The sequence below is a fragment of the Nothoprocta perdicaria genome, unplaced genomic scaffold, assembly GCF_003342845.1.
Source record: "Nothoprocta perdicaria isolate Ctin4 unplaced genomic scaffold, notPer1 scaffold_5, whole genome shotgun sequence".
Lineage (NCBI taxonomy): Eukaryota > Metazoa > Chordata > Aves > Tinamiformes > Tinamidae > Nothoprocta > Nothoprocta perdicaria.
The window spans coordinates 6,890,233-6,902,257 of record NW_020455754.1 but is presented as its reverse complement, the minus strand read 5'-3'; the positions used below and the strand labels follow the sequence as shown (position 1 = coordinate 6,902,257).

At 39.9% G+C, this 12,025-nt stretch overlaps 1 protein-coding gene across 2 annotated transcripts; it reads left to right on the top strand.

The window, feature by feature from the left end:
* Positions 1-9: 9 nt before the first annotated feature.
* Positions 10-9,499, top strand: MRPL22 (mitochondrial ribosomal protein L22). 2 transcript variants are annotated; one of them, XM_026047626.1, is made up of 7 exons: positions 10-37; positions 160-199; positions 1,816-1,951; positions 3,360-3,425; positions 3,904-3,981; positions 4,844-4,913; positions 5,767-9,499. In XM_026047626.1, exons 1-7 carry the CDS (start codon positions 28-30, stop codon positions 5,976-5,978), a joined length of 612 nt encoding a protein of 203 aa, XP_025903411.1. In that variant the 5' UTR covers positions 10-27; the 3' UTR covers positions 5,979-9,499. The 2 variants fall into 2 exon arrangements, with proteins under 2 accessions (XP_025903411.1, XP_025903412.1); XM_026047627.1 differs by lacking the exon at positions 10-37 and adding an exon at positions 1,623-1,723 and having other exon boundaries at positions 188-199.
* Positions 9,500-12,025: the final 2,526 nt, after the last annotated feature.

Below are 12,025 nucleotides of genomic sequence, written 5' to 3'. Positions count from 1 at the left end.
GCCGTAAAGCGAGGCGCGGCGGGGAAGATGGCGGCGGGTGAGCGGCGGGCGGGGAGGGCCGGGGCTGCCGCGCGCTCGGTTCGGTTCCGCTCCGCTCGGTTCCGCTCGGTTCGGTTCCGTTCCGTTCCTTTCTATCCTCACCGCACTTCTCCCTTGCAGGTTGGGCCCGCGGCCTCCTCGGCTGGGCGCGCCCGGAGAGGTGAGTGCGGCCCGGCCGCGCGCGGGGCCCCGCGGCGCCGCTGCTGCCTCCCGCTGCCGCCCAGCGCCTCCCCGAAACCTGCTCCTCCTTGGCTCCTTACCTCCTCCGTCTCCTGTGTGTAAATGTTTTGGTTGCTCATCGTTCTCTCCCCTGGCTTGTGCCCTGGTGCTCCCGAAGGACACTAAGGGTAGACCTGCCCTCCCTGTGCATCTGCKCTGCCTTAAACCTTAAGCTCTTAATGCACTGGGATGTTCTGCGAATGCTTAGTTCACTGCTGCCTCCGCGGATTCAGCCATTAATCTGCACAATGTTTTTTGTTCAGTAATGTGTTAGTAGTGATGAATTGTCTTGTGGAATGAAACTTAAAACAACTGAAAATCTTGTTTTGATGAATAGCTGTCATAATAACCTGTAAGGCTTTAATTTAGCTGTTATGCTGCCTGCTTKTGAGAGCATGTGAACATTTTCCAGCCGTACATGCTGTTTGCTATAGGTTGTTTTGATGCAGTTTGGCAACCAATGTAAAGCTCTTCAGGTGTTAGGCTTTGTAAAACTCCCAGAATCTGAGCAGTCTGGATTCTTTTGGTTAGAGATTAATGGAATGATAAGGATACTTTGGAATGTCTTTGAGATACATTTGGATGCATTTGCTTATTCGTGTGATCATTCATTGGTCTTTTTTTGTTCTTGTTTCGGTTAATTCACACTTGGTCAGTAGAGCTGCTTGTTCTATTTCTTTCTCAAGTTAAAATGAGGAGTGGGACTARTAATTAGCAAAGTATATATTGTTTTAATGAAGTTAGGAATAGACTTTTTAAAAGCTCAAGTTATGCTTTGATTGCAGTATATTTTTCCTGATTTCTAGAGTTGTTTTTCTCCTCCTCAGGCATTTGATGCTGCRTTCAAATAGAATAACTAGATCTTTCACAAGCCAAAATGGAAAAGATTCTGTGGTTTGTTACCTCTTGCTTTCAAGCTTCTTGTTTTCCTCTTCTTGACTCCTATTTATTGAGGCTCTTAATTTACAGGTGTGACTTGCCCAGCATCACTTTAGCCTGCAGGGGGCAAAATGTAGTTTAGCCTTAATCCCTAAGGGAATGGAGTAAAAACCATAGAAGTGTTTTTCCACTATTCTGTTGCGTTTTTAAAGTAATTCTAAATTAACTTTCAGTTTTAAGACAGGATGGATGTGAATGCACTTCTGATATTTTGGTACTCAGTCCCTTGAAAAACTAAAAAATACTACAAAAGAAATTGTAGATGTTGACCGATCTTTGAAAATTGCAAGCAGTGGATTATTTTTGTGGATACTGAACCCCCATAGGAACAAAGAGGTGCCGATACCTTTCTATCAGGATCGGTGGGTGCTTGGTGTGGCACCTGGTGCTATACAAATGTCACTTTAGTTCCTGCCTTGCTTTAGGAACTTGTCCAATGGGAGAATCCTTTCAATGTAAAGCGTAAAGGCTCAATCAATTTCATTTCATCGATGGSTTGTCTCCTATGTTCTCTTTATGAAGCAAAGTAAGTTCACAACTGTCCAGCTAAATTGGATATTTTGTATTCAGCAATCGAATTTTGTGTTCAACTCCAAAGAATGTGATTTTGTCTTGCAGGCTGTTAACATCTGGTCGTGTTTTCCCTCTGTCATGCATCCACACAAGTGCACCTCTGGAGAAACTGGGGAAGTGGGAGAAAAAGAACAGGATTGTTTATCCTCCACAGTTGCCTGGAGAACCTCGCAGACCAGCTGTAAGAATATATTTTATTACCTCTTTATTTGTAACAATTTCAGAATACAGTATCACTCAAGATCACCCTTTAGGGTGCTAATCTAATAGTTTATTTGCTTTTTAAGCTTTTAGTTTSTTTGGTGTATTTTGTTGTAAAAACWAGAGAAAYTACWGCTTCTGTGAACAAAGCTGGTGGAACTAGTGGTGCACTTCTGCTGTTGGTGCCCTAGAGCACAAATCCTTGATTTCTCTTTTTRGAGATTACCTGAGGTCTGATAAGGTGTGACCTCTTAATGGGACCTTCCTCTTAAGAACAATATYCATAAACTCTTTCCTGACTTACTGGTTGCTTGTTTTATTCTCCTGGATTTGTTACGGACTGAGAGCTATGGAAGTTATCAGAGGSAGTCATATGAATCTGACCTGGTTTACAACTGCAGAAATCACTTTCCCTCAGGAAACCTGTATGTAAATACTGTAGGTCTGTCTTCAGACTGTTGCATACTTWGTATCTACTGAGGCAGGAATTGAAGGAAAGAATCTAATAATGTTTTGTTACTTGTATCCTTAATGTATCCTCTTCTGTTAGCTAATGAAAGTAGCTTTTGGAGAGGCCACCTTCAATAGCAGTCAACTCTTTTAATATAGTCAGGACAAGATTATTTTTTGATAACTGCCAARTTTATAGCTGGAAAGCACAGTTAAGTGCAAACAGAAGCAAGCCTCTTACTTTAAGAGTTCTACACGAAGACTAAGTGTTGTGTATTTTGATGATGATGCAAATAACCTATGATGCTTCTCATGACCTGTGAGTCATGACCTGTTACCATTTCTATGAATTTAATGACCGAGGATTTAAAAATCTATTCTGTGTATGTTGACCAGTGAAATGCTTACAAAAATGTAGCTATCAAGTTATTAAATCTTATTCTTAAAGGAAAAAAAAGTCATGTCTTGCAAACCTACTGCTATTAAGTTTTACTAGCTGGCACTTTCCCTGGTTCTTTGGAGACAATCATAAGTGTAAAGCCCTTCTCACCTTGTCAGTAACCAGTAAATTGATCTCATATGAGAGAAACCTTTTTTTTGAGCAGGGATTGGGCGAATTAATTTTAGACTCTTTTTGAGGTGGGGGAAGGAAAGGAAAAGATGAAAAACTTTCTGACCATGCTTTTGAGGACGTTTATTTCTAATTTAATCATTCTCAAAAGATTGTATTAAAAATTAATTATGTATGCACTACTTTCTCAATGCTTTCCCTTTGATATGTCAAAGGCAGGTCTGACATGGTATGTTCATGGTATAATAGGGAAAGTCATGCTTATTTTATTCCTGGGAAAAAACATATCTTACACAAGGGCGGGAAGAAAAAGAATGCTTATGTTCACAGCAGAGTTTCTGGTCTACTTTTATATTTTTGCATCTAGGAAATATATCACTGTCGTCGGGAAATAAAATACAGCAAGGATAAGATGTGGTATCTGGCAAAACTGGTAAGCAACTGCTGCACTGATAGTACGTTGTTGGAGCAGAAACTTGCTTAGTATATTTGTCTTAACAACAGCCTGTAGTTCAATCACAGTTTAATCAACATCTTCGTAACATGATCCTGGGGAATAGCATGTATTTATGCAGACCAGTGGGGTGTTAATCCTTGAATGTTTTCAAACATATGCACAGGATCATATGCAGAATATGCACTTTGAACAAGTTTTCGTACTGCCTTCTGTCTATTAGTAGGTGGCAAAGGGAGTTTTGAAGTACAGTAATGGGTTGTTTTCTTCTTTAAGAACAGGAATGAAAATGATTAGTCATTCTGTAGCACTGTGTGTAATAAATTGTACTGAAGAAATTAGTAATTAGAGAAATTCTTAACTTTTTATAATTGCAAATCAGTAAATGCTGTTTTCTGAATTGCATAAGAGAAATACTTGTAATCACAGCATTAAYTTTAACCCTTTATAATTGCAGATAAAAGGAATGTCTATTGACCAGGCCCTAGCTCAGCTGGAATTCAGTGATAAAAAAGGAGCAAAGGTGATCAAAGAGGTATACAGCAGGATTTTAAAAAGCTCCTTCCCTCTCCCCCCCCCCCCCCCCCCCGCCCCGAATTTTTAAAGTCTCTGACTATTGCCGTCAGTTTGGAGTTTTTCCTAATGCACTTAGGAACGCTATTAAACCAAGTTTTCATTCTTGTAGCAATCACTCTTGTAACTTATTCAGCACAGTTACCTCTGTATGCATGTTTTAACTCATAATGGTGCTAGAGCACATACGGAAAATCTCTCCTCTTAAACCATAACTTGGCATTACAGTCGTCATAAATATTGCAGGATTATTGTCTGTAATGATTGCTACATCAGTAGTGTCTTTTGGCTCTTAAATTCACAAGAGTTGTGGGATATTATCAGGGAAAGTTCACTGAGTTCTGTAAAGACGTGAAAGTTTTTCAGTGCACTGCAGTTATTAGCCTCAAAGCAGTTACTAATCTGCATGACCAAAGCATTGATTTCTGGCATAAATGCACTGGCAAAGAGGTATCATATTATCTTAAAATAGAATGTCATAAGTTGATTTTCCCGACCTTAGGAATTATTTCTAGTCTGTACAATCTGATGACTGTCCTTAGGTAAAAACCTGATAAATACCAGTAAATCTTCTCTTCCCCAACTCACTCTGTCTCCCAAAATGATAAACTTCTTCAGCCTCTGTGTGCAGAGAACATATTTATATGAAAAATAAGTCTTTCTAACACTSTGCCTGGAAAAGAGTTTGTTGGCTTATTTTGATCCTCTTAGAATAATTTTTCTTTAACTGAMTAAAAATGGAAGCAAATGTACATTTATCCAGAAGGATAAGAAACAGGATTTCTTAATTTTCTCATCAGTATTTCCTTCTTTTTATGTTACAGGTTCTGTTAGAAGCTCAGGAAATGGCAGTAAGAAAACACAACGTGGAATTCAAATCAAATTTACATATAGGTAAATAGTTTCTTAATTTAGTGCAGAGAAATGTCATCTTAGTCTGTAGAAAGTTACTTTAAACCAGCCCAGGTGTTTGTGGCACAGTTTGTATTTAATAACTAATTGTAGCAAGGTCATAAAGGTATGTTCTTCCTACACATTGATCCAAAACTCCAGCAAGAGTTTTGTTGCTGATCATGGAATAAGCTTTTAATGACTACAACATTTTCTTGCCTTGAAAAAATTTGTAGAAATCTTTGCTTGTAGATGTCTTTAGGGCCAAAGGAAAAAGTTGTTGTTTTGCCAAATGTGCTGTAAATGTTATTGAACCCACCTTATAAACTTCAAATAACTCAAGTTGTATAGCAGAACTGATTAGAATTCTTTGGAGCCTTCTTAGGCCTCTGCCACAAGAAAGTTTTATTCATTAGTGCAGGGATGGGTGTGCAAATAATGAAAATACTTATGATGAATACAGTCGAGGAAGGAAGAAAGTTCTGCAAGACGTATCTGGGAGTTCATGAGACAAGCTAGCACAAAGAAATGGAATTAATGCTGTATTTACAAGAACTGCATAATCTCTCTAGTAAGCTCAGTGAAGTTTCCTTTGAATTTGTCCTTCACCAAACATCTATTTTCATGTGTGTTCACTTCAAATTCACTTTCTTGGTGCTCCTAATGAATGCAAATTTAACTTTTGAGTTCTGTAGTAGTAATCTACTAAAACCAATAGAAGAAAGCGTGGGGAGATGCAGGCAAAGTTGCAAAAAAGCACTTTCCATATGCAGTCATGAATAAATGCACTGACAGAATCTACTGCTACTGAACATTGAAACTGAACAGTCTTTTCACTCTTGTTTTTTCCCTTCAGCTGAGTCATTGACAGGCAGAGGCCAGTATGTGAAGCAAATCCGTTACCATGGCAAAGGCATGTTTGGCATCATGAGACTCTCCAGATGCCATTACTTTGTGAAGCTGGTGGAAGGTCCTCCTCCTCCTCCAGAGCCACCAAAGACTGGTTTTGACCAAGCAAAAGAATATGTGCAGGAACTGCGAAACAGAACCATTACTCACTCGCTATGACAAASTCTTGTGACATTGTAGATATTTCTGTTTTGACAGTGTGATTATATAAAAGAATAATTAAAGTCATGTTTCAGTTATGTTTTTGGTGCTGCTGGAATGGGATGATTGAGGAGTTGTAATAACTTTTTTTTTTTTTTTTTAAGCCACAAGCATAGGGAAAGTCCTGGAAAAGCAGCAACAGATGTTACTTTTTTGGAATTACAATGTTAGGTACTCTGCCGTGAGCATTCAAATCTGGAACATAAAGTGCAGTTAGGTTTGTTGAAAACCTTGGTGGTTCTCAAATTCATGTAGATAGGTATRTTTAGGTCCTGCATACAGGTTCTTGACAGTAGCATCAAGATTAGTAAAACCTCTAAAATTTGGCATCTTAACTAGTTAAGCAGTTCAACAAAACTAGCAACAGAATCTTAATTCAGACCAGCAGGCATAAGTTTATGGTTTGTTTATCTGGCACATGATGTTTCCTCCTTACTTCCTTTTTTGTGCTCTCTTCTCTTGTGCTTCATAGACCTTGTGTCTACAGGTAGGGACCAAAGAACTCATTTTAAGTTCAGATTGTGACAGTCAGTAGATGGCATTGTTYAGTTTGTCAGAGAAGAAAGTAGCAGTGAAAACTTAAAATATTKTGAAATCCCCTTCTTGATCTTTACTGCTACATTAATAGTCTGCTATCTGTGGAGTTCAGGTGGATCTCTCTGGAAGCTCCCTGGATCACAGGTGTAACGGGAAGAGTGAACTATTTAGTAGTGGTTTTGGAACAAATTGGTTTAAGCAAGTAAAATGCTCCATGAATTTAGAGAGTAGTGTCTTACATATACAAGCTGTGGATTTTCATTGTCTCTAAAAACAATTCATTTAATCAGTACTTCTATAAGAGATAAAGACTGAGGTCAGTAGGGTCAAATCTATTTTTTTTTTCCCCCCCACTCAGGTTTTCACGGCAGACTTTAGAGACTGAAGAGCATGAAAAGAGAACAAGTTGCTTTTTTTCAATGTAAATGGCTGGTATTTMGACCACCTTTCTTTTCACTTCTGCAAGCATTACAGCGGGTGATAGATTGTTTCCCTCGCTTGGGTCTTTTACCATGCTTCTCTTACTTTGGCCGGTTCTTTAATAATGTTAAAGGAACAATTCCTATAAGAAAGCAAGTTCATTCAGTAAATCTCGTGACATCGTGACAAAGCTTTATATCGTACTTTCTTTTGACTGGATGTACTGTGTTCAATTAGTGTATCTACACCTCAGTTGAGTGTTTGATATGGTTCCAGGCAGAAGGCTGTCTTAACAGCAACAAGGCTTTAGTAGATGATACTCAGCTATTAGTGTAACTTCCAGTAAAGGAACACTTTAAAGTGAGCTATCACAAGAGAAAAGGAGGTAAGGAAACCAAGCTCCTATTTGATGCTAATTTTTCTAGCAACGTCTGGGGGCACTGTAAACTCACTTGTGTGTCTATGTGCTGATGTTCCAGGAATTGAAGAAGTAACAAGTATGCATGAAGGCAGCAAGGCTTCAGGGAAATCTGAGGAGAGCAGAACTGAGCTGTGCTCAGCAATGTGAGATTTAATTGAAGGAAACTTGAAAAACTTGCATTTGGACCTGTTCATAAGTATTTAAAAATGTACAGTAAGTAAAGTATTTGCCAGATACCCTGAAGTCTTTTGGGATATATTTTTCTTGTTATACTCCTGGGCCATTACTGAGGAGAAGATTTATCATAGATTTAGGAAAGATTCATCAATATAGGCATGAAGTTATGGCCAGCCTTCTAAAAAGCATGCAAGATAAATTTGAGAATGACAAGGAATGGATGACTAGAAACCCTGATATTGGCCAGTTTTGTACTGGACTTTGCTATTGCAAGCTTAACTATTAGGATGACTATTGGAGGTCTAGGATGAGCACACACACACAGGGCCGTTCTGTAATGTGTTTAAACTGAACTAGCGTGTGCTAGCAGCTTAGCATGAAGTTCACCAAGGTCAATGCAGCATGAATCTTCGGGGTGCCTTTGCACACAAACAGCTGTATCACGGTGCTGTCTCCTCAGCATTGCACAGATGTTTGGGAGATCCCCGAATCACGAGCTAAAGACCAATGGAAATTGCTGTTTCATTTCTGCCAACGCCCCTGAAAACCCCCGAGGAGATGTTGGAAAGTCATTTGCAAGTGTGCTTCTTCCTTGAAGAGAATTAAGGTTACTCCTAAAATCCTCAGTGAACCATGTAAATAATAAACATGTGACATTCTTTGCCATATGACCTAGCGGCCTGCTGAAAATACTCCTATTTTTAGCATTTTAAAGAACAAGCTTTTATTGCTGAATAGCATCTATCCAGTTGCACTTCAGTTCTCTAATTTAAAATAATTACTAATTAAACAAATAAGAGACTATAATAACAATAATAATCAACTTGGCACTAGCCATTAGACAACTTACTGTTTACTGGAATATTACCTAAGGAAAATAACTAAAAAGGAAGGAGAGGGGAAAAGTTCAGGAACTGCTGCCAGCGACTGACTTTTCAGTGCTTAGGCTCAAGTAAGGAGCAAGATATCTCTTGGGAGTAGCCAGCAAATGCAGAGCTGATTTTACATTTGCTCAGTAACATCGACAGTCTCTTCTTTCAAGGAAGTTGTATGGTGATGCAGAGGGGAGGCTGCCATCGAAGAGAAYGAGTCAAGGGAAGTGATCCCCTACTTTGGGTAGATTATATATTCGCCTCAGTGTTAGATGAAGTGAATCTGAAAATCTCTGTAATACACTTCAAGAACAGAGCGTGTTCTTTGCAACAAAGATGGAAGTTTAGCTGCCTCTTTAGGCTGTTCTAGTGTGGCACTAACCTCCAATTAAAAGGTGTTTTTCTAAAGGCCAACCTCCAAAGCGGTCCTTTGCTGCCCCTTGTTCTGTAGTCTGGCACTATGGAGTGGTTACCTCTTATTTGTAGCTCCCCTGTTGCTACCGGATCACTCTGAGCTCCTCTTTGCCATCGTGAGCAAGGCCACCCTCTTGAGCAGCCCTCACAAAGCCTATGCTCTGCTGGGCCCTYATTTCCCCATTTCCCCTTTTGCAGAGGGGGCCTGAAAGGATCAGTGCTCCAGGTGCAGCATCACCAGCACTGTGTAGGGCTAAATGCTGTTRATCTGCCAGCCACGCTTCTAATGGAGCAAAGTATGGGATTTGCTTTGTGAGGAGACCCTGTAGTTGGCTCACGTTCAACCTGCTGTCCATGTAACTCCCAGGACTTCCCAGATCGCTTGTGAGAACTGCCGTAAGTACCATTGGCACCGGTGTTGCAGCTCTGGTCCTGAGGGCTCCTTTACTATCAGGAAATTGTTCTGTTGTGTGCATGATAATCTGCTGCTAATAGAAAGGTTGCAAAGGATTCTTGTGGCTTCTGTTATTGATCAAGCTCCTAAACTAGCTCGGAGTGAAAGAAAGGCATTTGTACATGCTGCTGTGGTGAACTCTGTCAATGTATGCATCTAATGAGCATTGAAATGTGTCTACCTTTCCCCTATTGATTATCTCCTTCAGAGGAAGACAAACAGGTCCATCCTGTATGTTGGACATGTAAATGAAAGCTTTAATTAAATGAAAACAGTGGACTGAGATATGCTGCCATTAAAGGAATGCTGTTCTAAGCCTTTTTTCTTTCTTTCCTTTTTTTTTTTTAAATGTCCCAATTCTTTGCTGTATTTTTCTCCACTTAAAATTCCCAATAGTGCATTAAGATGAACACAGTAGTAAGTAAATTTTCCCCTGTGTATTTTACAAGCTCAAGGTTATGGGCTAGAACAAGTAGTGTCATGCTATAAATCAGCTGTAATGGAACAGCTTGAGAGAGTGCACAGAAGTCCTATTTCCCATCACACGATGTGCATCCTAAAACTCTGAAAGTGGAGCTGCCACAAGCCCAGAAACCCCCACAAATGCCTGCCTAAATCATTAATAACCAACTTGATCCTGCTTGGATGCTGGAGTAGTTTGGTTCCCCTGATTCATTCCAATATGAATAAGATGTACTGGAAAATTTTGAGGGCTACAAATCAGAAAAGATCAAGGCTTTTACCGGAAAATGGGTGAAACAACCCCATTGTGGCACAGAGTAGAAGACTGAAATTCTACTTCTTGAGAGTGTGTGGATTTTTTTTCCCCTCCTCTCTTCCTTCCTCTGACAACTGAAAGATTTCTGCCCACAAATGTGGTTTAGTTTGACATACCTGGCTTTAGCTTTCAGACATTAGCTGCGGTTCTGGTTCTTTCTACTGCTTAAAATGTCCTTTTGTGTTTTTTCTTTCAGGCCTGGTATTTGTCACTAATTCAGGGAGTCTGAATGTTTGTCCAGTTTATGGTCTGCCCGCCCAGGTAAGGAAAGGCAGTCCTGACTTAATGTGTGTCTCATTGGTGAGGGCAGCTGGTGTCTCCCCAGCAGCACTGGGCTCAGATTTTCACTTGGGTTAGTAAATGGCCTTAGGAATGGGTTTATATCCTCTCGGCTCAGAACACAGGTAGAAGCAACTAGTTGTGACGTGATGCCTTGAGTTGAAAGCCATAATGTTGTTCTTACAAGACAAAGACTTGAGCTGGATATAGTGCATCTTGAGCTGAAAGGTTCAGTCACCAAAGATGACATCCATATAGAACTATATTGTAGTGCTATAAAAGCTGCATTATGATAGCCAGAGCTCACTCAGCCATCATAATGGTTATATTATGTTTCACCTGCCATGTTCTCATGGATCAGGGGAACCTCCAGAGATCCCCATTGGCAGCAACCTATTTTAAACAACTCTTGCTCAATTACAGTCTGAGTGTGCCCAGAGCCCTAAGTAAATGTAAAAAGTTGATTGTGGAGATTTGAACGAGAGAAGACAAATGGCATCTTCTTGCCTAAAATGGACTTAACAAAATTAGTGTGGAAACAACTTGAATCATAGTGTTTTTAGAGGAGGAAGGTGATTTCTGAAGTCAGCAAATAGGAGGACCATAATAGTGTGAAATTCAGACTTACCTTGGGCAGATTGGAGTCAAGATCAAGAGTAAAGCATCTGGTGTCAATACACCTCTTCTAGCTACAGCATCTGGTATCCATACACCTCTTCTAGCTACAGAAGTCCATGCAACTTTCTGTCAAAGCTCAAGACAACACCAACTAAGCTATGGGCTGAAAAGGTAAAAACCAGTAGGATCCTCAGGTATGCTTCTGCTCAAAGCAGAGATTTCCATCTGTTTTTGTCAATTCGAAAGTGTTTCAAGAGTGCTTCTTGTTTTTATTTTGCTTTTGTTATTTGTWTTTTTTCTTAGGGGTGGGGGACTATGCTCACCACTTTGTGAGGGTGGATGCTTGGAAAGCATTTTCTGTTTATTTTCCTCCATCTGTTCTGATYCTGGATGTGTCTCTTCTCGGAGGCTTTCAAGTCTGTGCTGGGAATGCATTTCACTTCCTGGTGTTAGGAGATTTTTATTTTTAATGGGTATTTGTTTTATCTATCACATGCTAGATTTATTCATTTCATAGTTTAATCTCTCAGCAACGCAGGCAATCTTCACATATCCTGATCTAGCATGCAGGGATTTTATTCATTTAACAGTTTGGCTTTTGGATCAGATAGCCATTAAAGGTAAATCCTTGCGATGTGCTGAGTGTGCCCAACACCACTGGCACTGAGAGCATCAACTCACAGGGAGCCTGCAGCATCTTCCAGGACTGTGCTCTAAGAAGCATTCTTTACACAAGAAGCATATGAGTAAGTTACTGTGCAATGCATGCCTTTCCTTGCATATCCTTCTTTCATATGATTTCTCTCTGATAAGTGAGACTTCTTGATGGAATTTTTGCATTGAGTCCCTGCGCTCTGTTAACCTATTTTGAGTCTCCTGAATTTAAGTCCATCTATTTTGACATGAAATACAAGCATCCTTGCTGCTTTAATGCAGAACTCCTTCAAGTTAGTTGTAAAATGGGGGAGAAATCAAATTGTTTTCATCAAGAGACATTTCTGCCCCACTTGCATACAGTGCAAAACTCAGTATCAT